Source organism: Thamnophis sirtalis, unplaced genomic scaffold (assembly GCF_051295495.1).
Source record: "Thamnophis sirtalis isolate CommonGarterSnake01/CBP01778 unplaced genomic scaffold, rThaSir2_p1.2 scaffold_3, whole genome shotgun sequence".
Lineage (NCBI taxonomy): Eukaryota > Metazoa > Chordata > Lepidosauria > Squamata > Natricidae > Thamnophis > Thamnophis sirtalis.
The window spans coordinates 177270492-177290747 of NW_028261383.1; the positions used below are offsets into that span (position 1 = coordinate 177270492).

The 20256-nt window shown below is 41.6% G+C and overlaps 1 protein-coding gene across 1 annotated transcript; it reads left to right on the forward strand.

Moving 5' to 3' along the window:
• The first annotated feature begins 439 nt into the window (after positions 1-439).
• Positions 440-19090, forward strand: AP1M2 (adaptor related protein complex 1 subunit mu 2). Its single transcript, XM_014054476.2, has 12 exons — positions 440-552; positions 2198-2354; positions 3895-3962; positions 6642-6772; positions 7849-7996; positions 9969-10095; positions 11174-11316; positions 12952-13023; positions 13717-13875; positions 14258-14383; positions 16656-16731; positions 18050-19090. The coding sequence occupies exons 1-12, from the start codon at positions 511-513 to the stop codon at positions 18070-18072; spliced, it is 1272 nt and encodes a 423-aa protein (XP_013909951.1). The 5' UTR covers positions 440-510; the 3' UTR covers positions 18073-19090.
• Positions 19091-20256: the final 1166 nt, after the last annotated feature.

A 20256-nucleotide genomic window follows, 5' to 3' on the forward strand; every position in this document is an offset into this window, starting at 1 on the left:
CCATATTTTAGCATAAACTCAGCCAACTGCGGATTAGCCAAAGCAACACCACAATTAAATCACCAGCAGCAGAACAAATGTATAAATCCAGCCCGTTGCCGCAAAAATAAATGCTCCTATCAGACACTTATTTTGCAATAAACCCACTTCGCTGCCACCGAGATTCGGGAAAGGAACTGACCAGAAGATTCGAAAAAGAATGACGAATTCGCGGCTGTCCCGAGAGCTCATAAATAAAACAGGTCTATGTCCCCCCCGTCCCCCCCCCGTCCCCCCATGTCCGACCCGCAGCCTCTGAAGCCGGCTTCTCCTTTGAGAAAGTAACCGTGCTCGAACAATTGCAGTCCCAGGGCTGCTGCGCGTTTCCTGTCTGTTGGAGGTTTTCCCTGACTCCCCTGAGCAGGTCTTTCCCTTTAAGAAGCGCAGCTCACCTGAAGGTGTAGCTGGCTCACCTGGCTCAGGTGGTTGCAAAACTCCGCCGAATAGGAGGAAGTAGGTCGGCGCGACAGTATGTCTGCCTCGGCAATCTTCATCCTGGACCTGAAAGGGAAGGTGAGTCTCCCTGCGCTTCGCTTCTTCCTCTTCAGATGTTCGTGTGCGGGAGAATAATAATCCCCTTGATTCGGTAGTAACGAAGGTCCACGAATATTGGCCTTCCTGCTTGTTTGCAGGTGAAGCTTCTTCTGGTAGAGGATCCTAGTGGAGGGCCTGACTTTTTTTCCCCTCCCACGCCGGGTGTGTGTGTGCGTGTGTGTGCAAATTAAACAAAGGGGAGTAAAAGAGGAGTAAAAGTCCAGATTTAGACCCTCGATGTCTTGATTGTAGCTCCTGACTTGATCTTTCTTTTTCATCAGCACTGCCTGACAAGTCTGCCTCCCTCTCCACCCATTCTCTTTTCCCTACATTTTCCTTCGGGTGAGGAAATTGAAGAAAGACAAGAAGTTCTGTAGTTAGGTTTTCTGCCTCTGTTTTAGAGCTGAGACCTGGGAAAGTGGTACAGGGATGGGGAGTCACAAAGGAATTATCCCCCAAAGGCTGAAACATTTAGCCTTTCCTAACAGGGATCTGGGCCCAGTTGTTTTCATCCTGCTAGAAGCTGGATTTGCCCATCATGTAAGGAAACAAAATGGAAGCAGCTCAGGGATAGCAGACTTGGCTAAACAGCTGGCGTGCCTGGTCTGTGGAGTTGCCTCCCACTGCCCGAAAAGGGTTTGAAGTAATACTGTCAATGAAGAATTATTGGTAGACTTTCTGTAACAGAATGGCTGAAAACAAGAGCACAGAACCTTCTCCCTGGCATAAACATTACAGTGTGTGGCAATTTTTGAGAGCAAGACTAATCTTTAGAGTAAATTTGTATGAAAAGTTATCATTTAAAGCTGGTAAAGACAACATATTAACAGTATTCATTTATTTCCTTCCTTTTCCAAGTTCTACATTGTGGTTTCATTTCAACAACATTATTAAAGTAATATGTAAGCTGAGAATTGCTCACTCTTACTACTATCATTAGTATATTACTATGATTTTCTGTATGTTAAACAAGCCCCTTATTCTGTTTCACATACATGCACCCACTACCCTTAGTATCTAGGTAACAAAGTTAACCAACTGTCCCCCTGTATTGTTTTGTTACTCAGAAAGTGGACCTAAAACACCCCAAATCTGTATATAGTATGTTGATTTTATTAAGCACAGTACTGGTAGTTGGAGCTATATCCTGCCAATAGCCCTCAAATTGAGTCTGAAGCCCTGCATTCTACGGATCTTTTTGTTCTTGCAAGTTGACAGTGCAGTTTTTATAAGCCATCCCTAGGCTCTTGACAGGAGGGGCCTGTTGAAGTCTGGGGCTCCCACTGTTGAAGCTCCCCCTCAAGGTATCCAAGCAATGGTTCTATTTTTCACCACAGATACACGGAAGCACATCTGCTCATCCGTCAGTGTTGCTACTGATGGAATCGCTCTTTTTTTATTCAGCCTGGATCTGCAATGTGTCTCGTATCTGCAATCCAACATAGCCTGAAGGCTATAGAATTTAATGGCAGAAACTGATGTCTAAATGGAGCAGCAGCTGGAGAAAAAGATGTGCTTTGCCCTGTAGTAAGAGGAAAGACTCCTCTCCCGGTGCTTACTCCAAACATACGTACTCATACTGTTTTTGAATTCTACATTGTTTAACCACTTTTGTCTACTGTAGCCACTAATCAGCCGCAACTATAAGGGAGATGTCAGCATGTCGGAGATTGATTACTTCATGCCACTCGTCATGCAAAAAGAGGAAGAGTCTGACCTGACCCCGGTCCTCTCCCATGGGAAAGTCCACTTCCTTTGGATAAAGCATAGCAACCTCTACTGTATCCTTTCAGAGCCCGAGTGAGAAGTGATGGGATTCAGCCACGCTGCAAATGTACGTCTCAAACAAGAAAACAAGCCTCTTGTTTTGTTACAAAGAGCAGATCTGTAGTGGTTGAGGAGACAGTATATGGCCATACTTGAGAATGACGCCCTGCTTTGTACTTGGCTGTGTGCAAATGCTTTTGTGTACGCACTAGAAATTGTCATTAACCAAGGGATAGAAAGAGGTGGGGTGTAAGTTTTGCCTTGTTGGATCACGCCCTGTAAGTGTTTAGTCTCAAAGGAAAGCTACAAGTGATACTCAACTTAAAACTATAATTGAGTCCAAAATTTCCATTGCTGAGTTATAATTTGAGTCAATTAGAATATGCATTCTTGTTTATTTATGAATTTATAACTTGAGCTTCAAGCAGCCTTTTGAACCGAATTTGGAAACTTACTGAGAAGGAATAGAGATGTTTCAACACAGATGGGAGTTGATAACCTCTCTCAATCCTTGTTATGTCAATTGCTGCTTGGAGGGGGGGGAGATTTCTGGTTTTACGTGGCTGAGAGGAAAAGGGGGAAGGTGGAACAGGCCCTCCAAGGCTACTCCCCACTTGCTGTTTCTGCAACCAAATTCTTCCCCCAAACAGAGGAAACCCCCCCACCTGAATACTGCAGGGCAGAGCAGGCTGGCCCCATAACTGGGCAGCGTGTGGAGAGGCTGCATCTGTTCCGAACGGAGGGAGAGGGGAAAAGTTGGGATTCTCTGCTGCAGCCCTTAACCTTGAATGCTTGAATGGCAGAGAACCTGAACTCCCCCCTCCACTCCATTCACAGAGGAACTGCTGCTCCCTTTATGCCCCCCCCCGGCCCCCTCCCTCCCGGGGGTCGAAGTAGTACCTGAAAGGGACAGGCAGGCTGCCACAGCTCCTCTGAGAAGAGAAACCGCTCCGGTCCGGCTGCACCAGGGAGGCAGCCAGTGCAGGTGAGCCGTGCGGTTGTTCCGAGCGGGCGGCCGCTCCACCAGCTTGGGTGCAGCCTATTGTATCAGCTCTTTTGGCTGCTGCCACACACTGCTGGCTCCTGTTTCAGTGGCCGCCCACTAGGATTCCAAGGTCCCTTTGAGAGTTGCACTAAACTGGCAGGAATAGCCAAATTCCCCAGGAGGCAAACTCAGGATTTCAAAAAGATCTTGACACGCTTGGACAATGGGCCTTATCCAACAAAATGAATTTTAATGCTCAAAGGGGGAAAAAAGACAATATTTCCAAGCTTCCAAGTGTCAGTGTTACTTCTTTTCCTTTACTTTTGGATGCATAAGTGGAATTATTGATCATGCTATTTGCAATAAGCATGTTTATGCACCTGATAAGCTCTGATTAAGACAAGAGTGCCCTTTTTCCCCACAGTAACACATTTATGCATGTTGGCTCTCAACTATCCACTATGTAGTATATGCAGTTTTGCCCTTTGTGTTAATATTCTCTCTAGAGTACAGGTGTCCAATATAACTGTTCGTATATGTCTCATCTTTATCCTTAATCTTTCACATAGTGGTGGCCATCACCATGAAGAATGCCAATGCCTCACTGGTATATTCCTTTCTCTATAAAGTGGTTGAGGTACGTAGCCTTTTTCAAACATTCAGCACACCAAGGAAAAAAATATTCTCTCCTACTTCAGAAGGAAAAAGGAAGTGGCCATTCTTTAACTCAAAGGGGCTTTTTCAAGAGGCAACTAGACTTTCTGGTTTTTCCTTGAAGACGTTTCCCTTCTCATCCAAGAAGCTTCTTCAGCTCTGACTGGATGTTGGGGAATGGAAGGATTGATACTCTTTGAAGACAGATAATCATTTGCATTCTTTTAGCCGGTCATTTAAGTCAATTGGAGGTTTATTTGAGTGGTGCAAATGGGTGTGGAGCATTTTTGGAGCCGTTGAACGGACTGTGTTGTAGACTGGAGATAGATGATGTCACATCCCTCCCCCTCTGTTGAGAGAGAGAGAGAGCTGATCAATTTTGACATAGATGGCCTCTTTGACCCCTCTTTCAAACCAGTAATTCTCTCTGTCCAAAAATGTGAACTTTGCTGTCTTCAAAAGGGTGTCCTTTGTCTTTAAAATGCAGGTGGACTGCTGGATCTAGTCCAGGTGGGTTGATTCTCCTACATTGTGCCATGCGTTTATGAGGTGGTTGTTTTGTTTCCCCAATGTACGGATCTGCACATGGCTCACTGCATTCTACTGCATGTACCACTTGGCTCAGTTTGTTTCTGGGTGTTTTATCCTTGGGGTGGACAGATTTCTGCCTTAGTGTTCCTTGGGTTTGAAGTGTGCAGGTATGTTACTTTGGCTGAAGGTCCTCCAGAGCTTTTCCAATATTCCCGCAACGTACGGAATGACAACATTGTCTATTGTTCTCTTCATTGTCCCTTATTGTTCCTGTGGGGCCTTTCTGGAGATTTGATGAAGGCCCACTTGGGATAGCCACACGTTCTGAGGAGCTCCTGTGGGGTCTTTTTTTGAGAAGCTCCTCCATAACAGACAACGAAGAAAACAATAAACGAAGCAACATTATTATGAATATTATCTTCAAAGAAAATCCAGAAAGTCCAGTTGCCTCTTGAAAAAACACCTTTGGGACTGCCATGACCTTGGTGACTGTGAATCTCCATAGACATTTGCCATTCCTTAACTTTTTGTTGCATTTTCCTGTTTATTCCACTTCTGAATTCTATCCAAATCTGAGAAAATAAATCTGAGGTTATTTACATGCACATTCAAATAGTGTTTGCCCATAATCGCACAGGATGACCTTATAGAAAGGTTTCTGTGTGGAGAAGGTGATCCTTCATTGATTGGGAACTGCCCAGTTGGTTATAAAACAAACAACTAGGTAAATGTATTAAATAACTGTAAATAAATATGTGTCAGCTGTCCCAATTTAATCAGTTAGAAAAGAAAGACTCAAGAATCCATTTTTATGAAAAGTACAGCCAAGTGGGGACAGTGTAGCAAAGCCAGATCTAAACTTTCACATCCGTGGCATCTGGTTAACTATTCTCTTCCTCCCCACTTCCCCACCCCCACCCCCCTGCTTATCTCTGGGCAATTACATTCAAGCAAACTGTTTTGGTCCCTGGCTTGAAAGGCTGGAAGGTGTTTCATTCCATGAGGAGACCTTGGAATGGCCAGTGGCTCTCACGGAATGTCAAGATGAGGAGTTTCGATCCCCCTCATGCTAGCCCCGCACCTTATTCCGCCCCACATTTCCCTCTCCTGTTGCAAATGGCAGACTGGCATCTGATGAAGCATGGCTGGCGCAGCAGCATGGCAGTCCTGACAATATGGTAGAATCTATTTCAAAGATTAGCACCAAGGATCTGTATAAACTTAAATTAGCAGTTGGGCCCACAGCAAATGACATTTTCATTCACTTACTCCATTTAATACTTGTCAATGATTTACAAGATATATTTTGGACCAGTGGTAATTTTGAAGACCTCTTCAGAGGAAGAGGTATCAGAACATGAATAACAGCTGATTAGCTAGAATAGTGAAGAGTGAGGAGCCTACAACTAAAGCAATTTATCCTTCAAAACGATTCTGTTTTTCTTTCAGCAACCTTCATTCTTGTAAGGATTTTCAGTTTTCTTTCACATCTCCAAGTACTTTATTTACTTCTAGTACAAAGCCATAGCAGAACACCCTACGCATAGAGAAGCAGCCCACAGGTGGGCTCCTACCGGTTCGCACCAGTTCAGTGGAACCAGTAGTGGAAATGGTGACTGGGTCACCGGTAGGGATGGCATCCTCGCCACGTCCCCGAACTGGTTCCCCGGTCATTGCAACATCTTTTTTTTTGACCTTTCAAAATATCCTGCACATGCACAGACCTATCCATAGGCAACCGCATGCACCGAACCGGCAGTCATGCCAGGAGAAACACCCCCCCCCCTTGAAGCAGCCATAGTGGAATTGGAACACTCCATTTGATGGATGTTCTGAATAAGAACATATTTTAACAGACGTTTGGAGAAGATTGCTTGCAGGACCTAAGAATCGGTTGAAGGGTGGTTACTTCACCCAACTTTATACTTAGCCTCTTTTATAGTCTCCTCCCTACCCCTGCGAATAGTTTGACCTGAGTCCCTACCTGTTGTCTTTTCCAAGTTCCATATGTGCACAAAACTGGACGTTCCAGAAGAGACACTTGGCCCAAGCAATACGGATTCTGGAAACTTCACTACAGGGTAATAATAGCTTCAATTCTTTAGTATGAAATCCATTCTCTCCTTGCCAGGTTTTTTCTGAATACTTCAAGGAGCTGGAGGAAGAGAGCATCCGTGACAACTTTGTCATTGTGTATGAGCTACTGGATGAGCTGATGGACTTCGGGTTTCCTCAGACGACAGATAGTAAAATTTTGCAGGAGTAAGTAATCCGTTTACTTCTTCTTCTAGGATCTGTATCTGTTTTTCTGCTGCTGTTCAGGATTTTAAAAACTGTAAATGTTGCAATGAAACAAAATTCCAAGATGCATACAATTTTAGGTTTTTAGTTTAGATGTTCATACTTACCAGTACATTTTTCAAAGATCACAGAAAGGGACTCTTACATGACATCTGCCAGACTTTCAAATTTAAAATTAGTTTTATCTTGGAGACAAACTTTTTTTCATCACTATCTTTTTTGGGTTACTACACTCTAGCTTTGCCAATAGTTCCACTTAGGTGGAAGAGAGATCCCCCCCTCCCCCCTGGGAGCAACACTGAAGCAAAACAGTTGAGTAGTTCTTGGCTCCTCTTGGCAGGAGGAGGCCCACTTCTTTGCAATTGTTCTTTTTACTGTTACCATAATTTAAAAAAAAATGTTATTGCTTTTAACGTTCCTTATGGTCCTAAATGCATGTTTTGCGCTAAGCTTTCTGTCTTTCTGCAGATATTAATGGCTTCTTGGTATCCCTCCTGGGTGATTACGCCCTATTCAATTTCCTGTAACTCTTGAGTTCAGCCCAAACTCCCTATGCATCCACAATGACGTCTGCTTTGTTTTGTTAACGTTGGGGGTGGAACATTATGAAATTGAACTTCTGGTATCTTATTTTCAATACGTTCCCAATCCTCCTGTTCCTCCTTTGACTTAATTCATTCCCATTTCTGTCCATGGGGTCCCGTCTTCTGTTAATCTTGGTTTTCTTGAAATCCTAATGTGCATGTATAAGTAGATTCTAGTTTTTGAATGTGAACCTTTAATTTTTTTTTGTCAAATATACAGGTATGTCTCAGCATTATAACTAGGAAGGATTCAGAGAGAGATCATTCTTAGCCCTACTAATAAGGAAGGACTTTTCGCATTGGAAAATCCATGTGCCAGCACTCCCTTCCCCTCCCTGCCCAACTGAAATGCTGTTGATATTTTGATGGTACTCTAGACAACAAAATGTGTTTGAGAGAAGCTATTCTGTGGTGGGATGTTTGATCAGGAAGAATTCTTTCCCTGCATCGCAGGTACATCACTCAGCAGGGCAACAAACTGGAGACAGCTAAATCCCAAGTTCCAGCCACTGTCACCAACGCCGTCTCTTGGAGGTCGGAGGGGCTCAAATATAAGAAGAATGAGGTCTTCATTGATGTCATTGAATCGGTTAACCTGTTGGTGAGACAGACGTCAATTATTTGTGGTGGAAGATTATATAAATGAGTTTTTTAGAAGCTTCAACATGATTGTAACAGGTTCAGAAAGCTATTTTAATGTCTGTAAGGTACAAAAATAGTGAACTTTGAGTTTATGCCATGAACATGGTGGCATATTTAAACGCTAAGGATACATACATTACACTTTTTCAAGAACCTCAACTATCTTTATTAAATAATGTAAAATTTAATATATATATATAAAAGTGAAATGTTATGTTATTTTATTAAGTTAGTAAAGCCAACATACTTGAAAAAAGTGTAGTTGGCATAGAATTTTATAAGAATGTCATACCTTAAGCATACTTTAACTGAGCAACTGAAAAACCTGGAAAATTAGTTCAAAGAATAACCCTATGAAGCAGAGGAAGACTATCATTTTGGCAATGGACAGAAAAATAGAGAAAGATCTTCATTTTGCTTCTGCACCTGTGCATCTGCCTTGTTATATATGTAATTTTGTAATTATATAACTTTATTAATGTTTAGAAAGATAAAACTAATAATAAACTAATATAAAGTAAAAAGAAAAAGAAAAAAGAAAGGAAGTAAAGAGAAATCAAAAGCAAGAAAAGAAAAAAGTTAAAAGAAAAATAGAAAAGGAAAAAATACAAAGAAATGACTTCCCATATTCTTTACAGTAATTATAAATACAATTTCACCTCTTTAAACTTACACTACATCATGATACTCTTCCTTCTATAATTTCTAGGTCAAAGCCATAAATCTCAAGTTCATTTTTTTCATTGGCTGACTGACAAATCACACTCAACATGTAGTCCTCAATATCTACATGGAAGGAAGGAAGCAATGGGGTATCACAAGGTTCTATTTTAGGCCCAATATTCTTCAAAATCTTCATAAATGATTTAAATGAGGGAATAGAAGGGGAACTCATCAAATTTGCAAATGACACTAAGCTGGCAGGAATAGCCAACACTCGAGATGATAGGCTCAAGATCCAGATGGATCTGGACAGAGTTGAACACTGGACCCTGTCCAACAAAATGAAATTCAGTGTAGAAAAAAGTAAGGTCTTAAACAAGAAAAACCAAATATACAGGTACAGATTAGGTGAAACCTGGCTCAATAGCCTTCACGGCGAGAGGGATCTTGGAGGCCTACTGGACAATCAAATATGAGCCAGCAGTGTGCAGCAGCAGCAGCCAAAAAAGCCAAGGCGATCCTAGACGGCATTAACAGAGGGATAGAATCAAGATCATGTGAAGTACTACTATAGCTTTATACTAAGACATGTGGAAAACTGCATCCAGTTTTGGTCACCAGAGAAGGACAACAAAGATGATTAGGAGCCTGGAGGCTACAACATATGAAGAACAGTTGCAGGAATTGGATATGTCTAGTCTGGTGAAAAGGAAGACTGGGGTGACAATAATAGCAGTCTTCCAATATTTGGGGGCTACCACAAAGAAGAAGGGTCAATCTATTTTCCAAAGCACCAGAAAGCAAGACAAGAAACAATGGTGGGAAACTAATCAAGGAGAGAAGCAACCTAGAACTAAGGAGGAATTTACTAACAATGAGAACGATTAATCAGACTTGCCTTCAGCCATGGGTTCTCCATCACTGTATGGAATGGGACAACCAGCCACAGTTAACTCACCATGGACAACTTGCCGTGGGACAATTCGCCATGGCCAACTTGCCATGGGACAACTAGCGACAGGACAATTTAACAATTCAATTTTTTAAAATAAATATAAAATTATTTTACTTGATGTCATTCATATTTCATGTTATCATTATTACTCCACCGTTTGAGTCTCACAGGATTACCCACTCTGATTTAACGGTGGTGAAGGTTTTGTTGGGAACTTCAGCATGACTATGTTCGAGAGAGGAGAAGCCACGTTTCCCCATGGAGAAGATGTGGAGAGTAAATGGAGGACCTCAGGCCCTACTTTGTCTTTCAGGTTAATGCCAATGGGGGCGTCCTGCTGAGCGAGATCGTGGGTTCTATCAAACTGAAGGTGTTCCTTTCTGGCATGCCGGAGCTCCGCCTGGGCCTCAACGACAGGGTCCTTTTTGAGCTCACAGGACGTAAGTACATCACAGTGCAATGACGGATGCATTTGGGGAGGAGTAGACATTAGGCGAGTCTCAGATTTGAGTCTCATATCAATAATGTCTTTGCACTTTCATATCCATCTATGGAAAGTGGCAGATTGGTTATAAAGTTAGGAGAAAGAGCAAGTTTGCAAATTTGCTTTGAGAATGTCTATCAAAGTCCATACGTTTTGATTTAATTTCAATAGACTATGTGTTGTGGCTCGGCTGGAGCCTTTGGAGCTGCTCTCAGACTCTGACAGCGAGGGGCCCTATGAGTCAGGCCTGGAGGAGGCGGAGGGCCTGGGGTCTGACTCCAAGCAGGGCTCAGAGAGACTAGTTGGTCCCCAGGTAACGACTGAGCCTTGGGTCAGTGGGGAGGAGACAAGAGAGGCTGACACAGAAACCTCCTGTGAGTTGTTTCGGGATGCACGCAGGAGAAGAGCTGACCGAAAGGAACAATTGAGGACTCATAGGAGGTGATAACAAGCAGCTGTTGCTCATTAGGGTGGTCTCCTGCGGATAAAAAGACTGATGGTGCCACGCCCTGGTTGCAGAAGTCAACGTTCTCCGTTTGTGTGTAACCATTGAGAAAAGCACTTGGATAAGTGATTTATGTAATTCTGTTTGGTATTAGTTTGAGTGAAGACCTTTTGCCAGAGCCTTTTATCTGTGTTTATTTTGGGCTCGCAGCCAGCTCGAGCCGGGACTGATAAAGACATTCCTTTGCAAGCTTCATTTGGCTTTCGTTTCTGAACGAACAAGGTGGGGGGTCAGAACAACTATGCTATAATTTTTAATTGGAATTTTGTACTGTTAAATTTTATTTAGTTTTTAGCTTTCTGCTCCGCAAAGCTGTTCCTAACTTTATATGTTTCTTCTGCAGCCTAGGATTTGATTATCAGAAAGTAGGGCTCATTTTTTTCCTTCTCTTTTGTGAAACTTCTCTTCCATTGAAGATTTAAAGTTTTGTGACATTTCCAACCAAAAACAGGCAATTGTTTCTTAATACGTCTAGTGTTGAAACTGTGCCAGAGATGATATGCGTCTTTTAATAACTTCTGACTTTCAGGTGGAAAAAATAAGTCTGTAGAACTCGAGGATGTCAAGTTCCACCAGTGTGTGCGACTATCCCGTTTTGACAATGATCGTACTATTTCCTTCATTCCCCCTGATGGAGATTTTGAGCTTATGTCGTATCGCCTGAGTACACAGGTAAATCTTTGTTCCTGGCAACAGAACAGAGAGAAAAAATATTCTGGGACTTTACTCACAGCAAGAGTGATCTCATGTACCATCTTCCCTCTGCTCAGATAGGCATCCCTCCCTTGGTTCTGGGTTCACCAAGATAAGACCTACACTTGGCTAATGATTGACGTCCAAGAGTGGCAGTTGCCTATTTATAAAATAGTAGAAAGTGCTGTGGAAGGGAGGTTTTATTTTGGTAAGGAGAGAACAAAAGAAAATATGTCCAGATAATTAATGGTTTCCTTTTTCAAGCAGGCGGATTCTTTGCCTATCAGAAAACTGTCTATTGAGATATCTGAAAAACTTTGCAAGCATGATAAGTGCCCAGTAATGGCTGTGAATAGAGTGTCAGGGGTCTTTGCACCAACAAGCCAGCCATGCATATAACACATGCAACCAGCCCAAAAAGAGTTATATCGTTTAATGCAAAGTATGAACTCAGTGTTACACAAGATAATTAGATATGCTCTAATCTGATAGAATCCCAGCACTTTCTTCTTCTTCTGAGCATTTCCCCAGCAAAATAAAATTAAATATGTTGTTTGGTGCTGCAGTGATTAGAATATAGTATTGTGGGCACAGCCTGGAGTTCGATCCTGATGGGGCTCAAGGTTGACCCAGCCTTCCATCCTTCCGAGAGTGGTAACACGAGGACCCAGATTGTTGGACCCAGATATGATTCTATTGTAAGATTCCCAGAGAATGCTGTAAAGTTCTGCAGGGAGGCATATACAGTAAATCTAAGTGCTATTGCCAAATAGAATACAATACTTTCCAGCTAAAGATAGCTGGGGCAGTTTTGCCAACCAGGACCATCTCTCCTTCCTATCAGTTCTTAAATAGTATTGATGGCGTTTTTGCAGTTAACAAGTAAATTAGCCATTCTTGATTTTACTTAAACATATTTCTATGCTGCTGCAATCAAAAATTATTTAGAACAGGGTGAAATTCAGCAGGTTCTGGACAACCGGTAGCAGAGAATTTGAGCAGTTCGGAGACCTGGCAAATACCACCTCTAGCTGGCCCCAGAGTAGGGTGGGAATGGAGATTTTGCAGTATCCTTCCCCTGTCACGCCCACCAAGCCACGTCCACAGAACTGGTAGTAAAAAAAAGTGATTTAGAAGCTCTATAAATGATTGTTGATGATGAGCCACAATGGTGCAGTGGTTAGAGTGGAGCTACTTTTGCAATTTGACAGTTCAAATCTTACCAGGCTCAAGGTTGACTTAGCCTTCCATCCTTCCGAGGTTGGTAAAATGAGGACCCAAATTGTTAGGGGCAACATGCTGACTCTAAACCATTTAGAGAGGGCGGTAAAAGCCCTGTGAAGCGATATATGAGTCTAAGTACTACTGCTGCTATTGTTAGACTATGTCTCATGGAGTATTATTCCTGCTGTTGCGACATTAAATAAGGCTGCTCAACTATGCAGTCTAATTAAAACTAATGGAGTTTTAATTATAACAGCTCCAAGGAGATGATAATTTTCATCATATTTAATGCAATAATCATTGAACTATTCTACGTTTTCTATTATATTGGAAGCTTTGAAATTCATGCATATCTTTTGTTCTTTCTCTCCCCCTCCCCATCCCAATAAGGTGAAACCTCTCATCTGGATCGAATCTGTCATTGAGAAGTTCTCTCACAGCCGAGTGGAGATTATGGTTAAGGTGAATTATTTTGAGCAATATCATCCTTTATCTGCAAGCTCCAGTGTTAAAAAAAAAAAGACTAGATGCTAATAAAACGCACCCTCTTATGTTTTGTTCCTGTCAATGCTATTGATTGATTCCAATTGGCAAGCATAGAGAGAGATCCCACCTAAAAGTAAGAATAGGTTGTTGCCTCCCAGATTGTGGCTGCTCCGTCACTTCAGCTTTTCAGAAATATTTTATGTATTTATTTATTGGTCTTGTATGCCGCCCACACCCGAAGGACTCTACAATAAACAGAGGAAGGGGATAAATAGACAGACAGATAAACAACAGTTTAAAATACACAACATTCATAGTTACCGTGGGGCTGGCTATTTCAACAGCCCCCCAGCCTGCCGGAGCAGCCAGATCTTAAATAGCCTGGACAACCATTTGAGTGGGACGGTGTAAGGCTCCTGCCTTGCGCAGGGGGTTAAACTGGAAGACTCCTGAGACCCATCCGGCTCTAAGGTTCCACACTCTGCAATATGTTCTGTGTTCCAAAGGAATCTGCAGAAAACAGCATGTCTGCCTTCATTGAGTAAGAAGAAATGAGTCCAAACCATCTTGAGTTTTGGATCTTTCTCTTGTGTCAAAGACTTAATTCATCAGGGAAATATGTCTTTTTCCATATGTTATTTTTATTCTGCTTTTTTCCCCCTCTAAAAGGCAAAGGGCCAGTTCAAGAAACAATCAGTGGCCAATGGTGTGGAGATAAGTGTGCCTGTCCCAAGTGATGCTGACTCACCCAAATTCAAAACCAACATTGGCAATGCCAAGTATCTGCCTGAAAAGAATACGGTTGTCTGGAACATAAAGTCCTTCCAAGTAAGAAAAAATCCTTTTGTCTTTCTCTGATCAGTGCCCTGCATCTTTCACATCAGCAGCCCTTCCCAATCAGTTAGACCTTCGCCAGGAACATTCCTTAAGTCATATGGTGCTGAATTTGGAGTGGGGCCCTATTTTATTGGAGAGCTTTTAACTGTATCTTGAAGTTTCTGACAAATATTGTAAGAGCCACTGCTGGGGGGCTATAATAGGTACTGAATTCTTTCCAACTAGATTATAATGAAGCTTGGGCTATGATAAAAACTGCCAATAGTGGTGGTGGTGGTGGGGTTGTCTTCTAGTCATTAGAGCCGCACTGTGGGAACAAGTGGCCAGGAAATCTGGATTCAGATCACCAGGAAAAACCTTTTTGTATTTGCAGGGCGGTAAAGAATATTTGATGCGAGCCCATTTTGGGCTGCCCAGCGTTGAGAAGGAAGAGCTGGAAGGTCGGCCACCCATCTCGGTCCGATTTGAAATCCCCTACTTCACGGTCTCTGGGATTCAGGTAAGCCAGATTTGATGGAGACGTGGGAATCGTTTCTGACCTTGGGACTATATAAGGTCAGGTGGAATTGAGGAAGAGAAAAGAAAGCTAGGATGAGTGAAGGATGTGAGCTGTTCAGACTGTGGTCGGTTGCAGTTAAGAACAGGCCACTATTACTAGTTGCTGCAATTTTTTTTCACATTTATTCAAATGACTATATGCCAAATACATGGGATAATTATCATTCTTTTTTTAAAAAGGTTTTATAGCAATTTTTCTGTTTTTTCATCATACATACTTTATGCACAGAGTGTTGACTGGGTCCGTTATACCTCTCTTCTATTAACATTTCCCCCCTTATCCATCATCTCTTACTCTTTTATTTTATTTTTAAATATACTTTTTCATTTTCCATTTTCATGACATACAATCACATGTATACTATTCCATAGCCAATATCCTATTGTGTTAAGTAGTAATTACATCAGTTCCTCTTGTCATCAACCCCCAGAAAGATAAAAACCCATTATTGGCTCTTCTGCTCTCCATACACCTCTTTCTTCTGCCTCTCTCCTACCTCCTTTCTTCCCTCCATCATCCTTTCCTACTCTACTTCCCCTTCCTTTCTCCTTCTCCTCTCTCTACATTCCACTCCTCCTTATCCTCCTCATCTTCCCCCCTTACCCTCTCTCCTATCCCTCTCTTCCCACCTTTCTTCTCTCCTCTGTTTCCCACTCTTCCTCTCATTGCTGTATTTCCGCTTCTGAGCAAACTCCATTCTATGTTGATGGTATTTATGCTTCCATATCCATAGAAAGTTTTTATTTTCCATTTTCATAACATACAATCACATGTATACTATTCCATAGCCAATATCCTATTGTATTAAGTAGTAATTACATCAGTTCCTCTTGTCATCAACGCCCAGAAAGATAAAAACCCATTATTAGCTCTTCTGCTCTCCATACACCTCTTTCTTCTGCCTCTCTCCTACCTCCTTTCTTCCCTCCATCATCCTTTCCTACTCTACTTCCCCTTCCTTTCTCCTTCTCCTCTCTCTACATTCCACTCCTCCTTATCCTCCTCATCTTCCCCCCCACCCTCTCTCCTATCCCTCTCTTCCAAATATTTCCAAATATCAGAAACTCCATTTTAGAACAATCTGAAAATCTTTTAAAACCTCCCCAATTATCTCTTTTCACAATTAGTCCAAATTTAAAGTCTATTTAATTTCCTTGTTTTTTTTCTTTTCTTCAATTATTCTCTTCTCTTCAAAGATAGGTGCTCTGCTATATTAATATAGTCTCATAGTTATCCAATTCCAAAATTAGACAAATCCAGTTAACAATTAGTTTTCTTCAAAGAGAGCAAAAAAGAAAAAAGACAAATACAAGCACTCCTTAAATTCCCTCATTATCACCAAATTATCTTCTTCTTTGTAGCCAAGGTCAACTCTTCCAGCTCTTATTTTATCTGTTTTAGTATATATTCCGCTCACCAAATCTGATAAACTTTGTAGCACTTTTTAACTCCAGTAGATGGCACTCTGAATTTCTATTCCATATAATGTACAGCTAATTGATCAAAATATCCAGGGAATTTAAAATACACATACTTTCTCCTGAAATTCATTGGGTTTTTTTTGTTTTTTTGTTCCCCCCCCCCCCGCTTCCCAATTACATGAATAATTCTTCGGCCTTTTATTTTATAGTCTCAGGGTTTTCCTTTTTTGTTCCAAAAGTGTCAAATAGCCGCTATTCCAAGCTCCGGAATTAATTTAAGAACATTGATTTCAAATTTCCAAAAAAATTCTTTTAAGTGAGAGTTGCCAGTTATCTCACCCAGTTCCAGCATCTGTCCAAACATCGCTCTAGCACAATTCTTAAGTTCGGTTGCCCCAGCTTTAAGACGACCGTGAGAAAATGGCTGCCACCCCTGCCACCAATTCGGAAAAGTTGTTTCTGTCCTAGTGAGGAAATTGCCATCCACGAAACGCCTCTCCTATCTTCACCGTCACTGCAAGGCTCCTGACAACTGATACTGACTGGTTTTCTTGGAGCTCATCAGAGCTCCGCTAATTTCCAGTCCATTCTTGCTGCAACATCAATTGGGAATCCCTGGGATAATTATCATTCTAAACTGGTGAGGAAAAGATCCTTTGACCACAATATAGTGTGAAGTTAAAATTCAGTGGAAGCCTTGAGATGCCACCAAATCTGAATGAATTAAAGATAGTTAATGCACATTTTTTTCTCTTTTTTCTCTCTCTTATATATTATCTCACTCTGACCAGGTACGGTACATGAAGATCATTGAAAAGAGTGGGTACCAGGCTCTACCATGGGTCCGCTATATCACCCAGAGTGGAGGTAAACTTTAAAGCCCATGAAGAACCTGGATCTATATAGAGATACTGACCATATTCACCCAGCATACTAAATTTAGTATTGAGCACAGTTATAGCATTAACTTTCAAATATGCTCCAGAAACCAAGAAAGCCACCATTTGCATGATTTATTAATCTTCATTCTGGTAGCTATCTGAACAATCTTTGCCAACCAACATTTCCTGGTTTGGTTTTGTGCAAAAATTAATATTTAACCAATGTCCACTCAGGCATATGGGAGTTAGAGTTAATCTGCATGCCATGAAAGAGAACTAATATTTTCCTTAGCCCTTTTTAAAAAATGAAATAATCCTCTGTACTCATAGGAGTTGAAGTACAAAGCCAGAACAGAGGAAGCATTCTGCTTTATAGAAATTCCTGTACTCAGTGTCATTTTCCTACAGGAGGAATGACAAATTTTAACTACCAAGTAGCCATTAATCTAGATTTAGACATACACCAGTTTAATAAATATCGGCTAAGTTATTTCCTCCCACCACATCCTTTGGTTTTTCTAGAATATGCGTGATTATTCTGCAGAGCTCTGGATTGGAATTTTAAATGTATGGGATCCTATCTTGTGATAGACTTTTGAAATGAGAAAATATGAAGCCAGCAAACATTGTTGTATCTATGCTACTCCGCTTTGTTGGCCAAATTTGCAGTGTATAAGAATTATCAATACCTATTAGTTCTGATGCCTAGGTAGTTCTCCTGGCATCAGAGTTGGCATCCAGTGCTGGAGGAGGGTATGAAGTGGTGGTCCTATACCGTTTTGCTTGTAGGTTTCCTAGGAATATATAATTGGCTCTTGCTGAATTAGATAGACCTTTGTCCTTATGTTAATTTCTCCTTGATGAGGCTTGTAGCAGGCATTTGATCAAAGCCCTTAGAGCAGGGTGTCAAACTCGTGGGGTCATGGGATGTGATGTATTACCACTAGAATGCGGGTGATGCACATGACGCCCCCAGCCCATGGCCAATGAGTTTGATACCCCTACCTGAGAGTAAAGATTTCTGGAAAAGTTGCCCTGTCTTGTTATAAGCACATGCTGTTTACAGCCTAATTTTGTCCAAATGTTTTTTCATTTCCTGGGATAATTGTGAGGTTGCCAGATATGTAGACAATAATAGTCCTACTCCACAGTCCTACTCCACCTTTGGAACTTAGTAAGTTTCAATATGTGAACATTTTCATTTTTCAGCAAACATTGCAAGTTCACCAAGAAGTAGAACTATTTGCAGTCAAGAAGATTAAAGTACAAGGGAGTTTAACTTATTTGATACTTTCCCCCCACAGATTATCAACTTCGGTCACATTAATCGTATGATTCCAGAGATTCTGATACTGTCAAGAATGAAGACGTCTGAATGACTTTTAATCCAGGCTCTATTTGGATCTGATCTTGTATATTTGTATATTTCCTGGCAAAGTGCTACTCTGATCCTCAGTCCCTCCAACCACCACTTGGGTAGATAGTTGTTGGACAATTGCACCAAAGGTTGATCTGGGTGGGAGAGAATCTTATTCTTATTCTTCTTGTTGTCTACAATGGCATGTATACTTCTTCCTAGCTTGAATGAAAGAATGAAAGTTTGTATATTGTGCCTTGCAAGGGTTTGGGGTGAAAAATCTTTAATGAGTAAAAGAGCTACTGCGGCGCAGTGGTTAGAATCAGTACTGCAAGATACTTCTGCCTGCCTGCCAGCTGCCTGCAATTTGGCAGATCGAATCTCACCAGGCTCAAAGTTGACTCAGCCTTCCATCCTTCCGAGGTGGTAAAATGAGGATCCAGATTGTTGGGGGCAATATGCTGACTCTGTAAACCGCTTAGAGAGGGCTGTAAAGCCCTGTGAAGTGGGATATAAGTCCTAAGTGCTATTGCTTCATTCAGAATTTCTCTCTTAGAGAACTCCTGAGACAAAAGAGCAGATGTGGTAGTACCACCGGTGAGTGGGTGGGTCTCTCTATTTGGAAAACTTTATGCAGGGGAATGGATGTTGCCTCTTACTAGTGCCTGAATAGAATTCGGTTCATCCAGAAATAATATAACCAAGTTTCTTCAGAGGGAGAGTTGTGTGTGCAGGAAGGATGCAATGACAGAAAGCAATGCAATGTTATGGAATCAAGAACTGCAGGTCTGGGTTGAAAGATCAACTTGTACCTGAATTGTCTGAGAAATTGTGGTAAATTCTTAATTTCTGTTCTTTTTTGTAAAATGAGAATAGTAACTGCCTACCTTTTGTTATAAAGATGATGAAATGACTTAATAGTTTTCTTGTTCTTAAAGCATGACTAACTCTAAAGGGACAGAAATAAAAAAAAATTCAGTGAAATTATTATTATATTGTGGTATGATATTCATCCTTATTTCCTTTTTGTTTCCAACGGATCAGTTTTGCATTTTACTTTTACTCCAGTGTTTGAACCCTTGGATTGAGGTTAGAGATATAGATATGAAATTTTGGGGGAACATGGACAAAACCGGGGCAGCTAGTAGAGCTCTCAGGAGTCCTGCAGGATAGGAGGGATATCTAAATATTAACAAACTAATCAAGAATTATTTGCCTGACCTTATCAAGGCAAAATGTGTAAGCCCTGGAAGTTGCTTCCTGGACAATGTTTTGTTTACCCTATTCTCCTTCAAAGAACGATAAACAAAAACTAGGAACGTTGTAGGCAGTTCTCGATGCAAGCAAAAAGAGAGAGAGATGCTTTGTGTTCTGTATGTTGGCATTTGTCAATTATTTTATTTCTCTTCTCCCAACAACCTTCTTCTGACTTCTTCCTTCCTTGATTGGGATTTTGTAATTTCAAATGCAATAGTTGGAACTGCAGGATAAGCAGATAATGATATTATGATGGTTCTCATCCTTTTATTATTTCCTTTGTCATTTGACTCTCCATTACCTACAAATGAATGTCTATGTATGCAGATGCATGTAGTATGTAATTTCTCTTTTACGGAATGATAGCGTTAGAAAGAACGTAAGAATCCAATCTATAGCTCAGTACAAGATTCATTAAACCATCCCCCGGGAGACGATGTTGAAAGCCTCCAGTGAAGGGGAAGAAATTGCTCCAGGCGCTAATTCATTCTACCAATTAGCAGTTCTTGCTCTCAAGTTCTTCCTAACATCTGATCGGTATCGACATCCTTACATGAGTTCTAATCCTGCCCTTTGGAGCAAATCTAAACCCTCCACAGTGTGGCAGCCCTCAGATATTTGGAAACTTGCTCCCTTTCAACCTTCTTCCAACTGTTACTCATAGGATTTGCTTCCCAGTCCTTTCATCAGAGGTGGTATTCGTCCTCTTTGCACCAGTTCACCCGAACCGGTGGGGGAAATGTGGCTGAGTTTGGCGGTGGCCGGCTGGCCCTGCCCCCGAGGCTGCCAAAGAGGCGGCGGCTGACTGCAGGCTGCCGAAAAGTGTCCCGGTGGGTGAAAAAGCTGCTGCCATCGCCACCACGTCCTTCACACACAAGCATCCCATTGCCTTGCAAA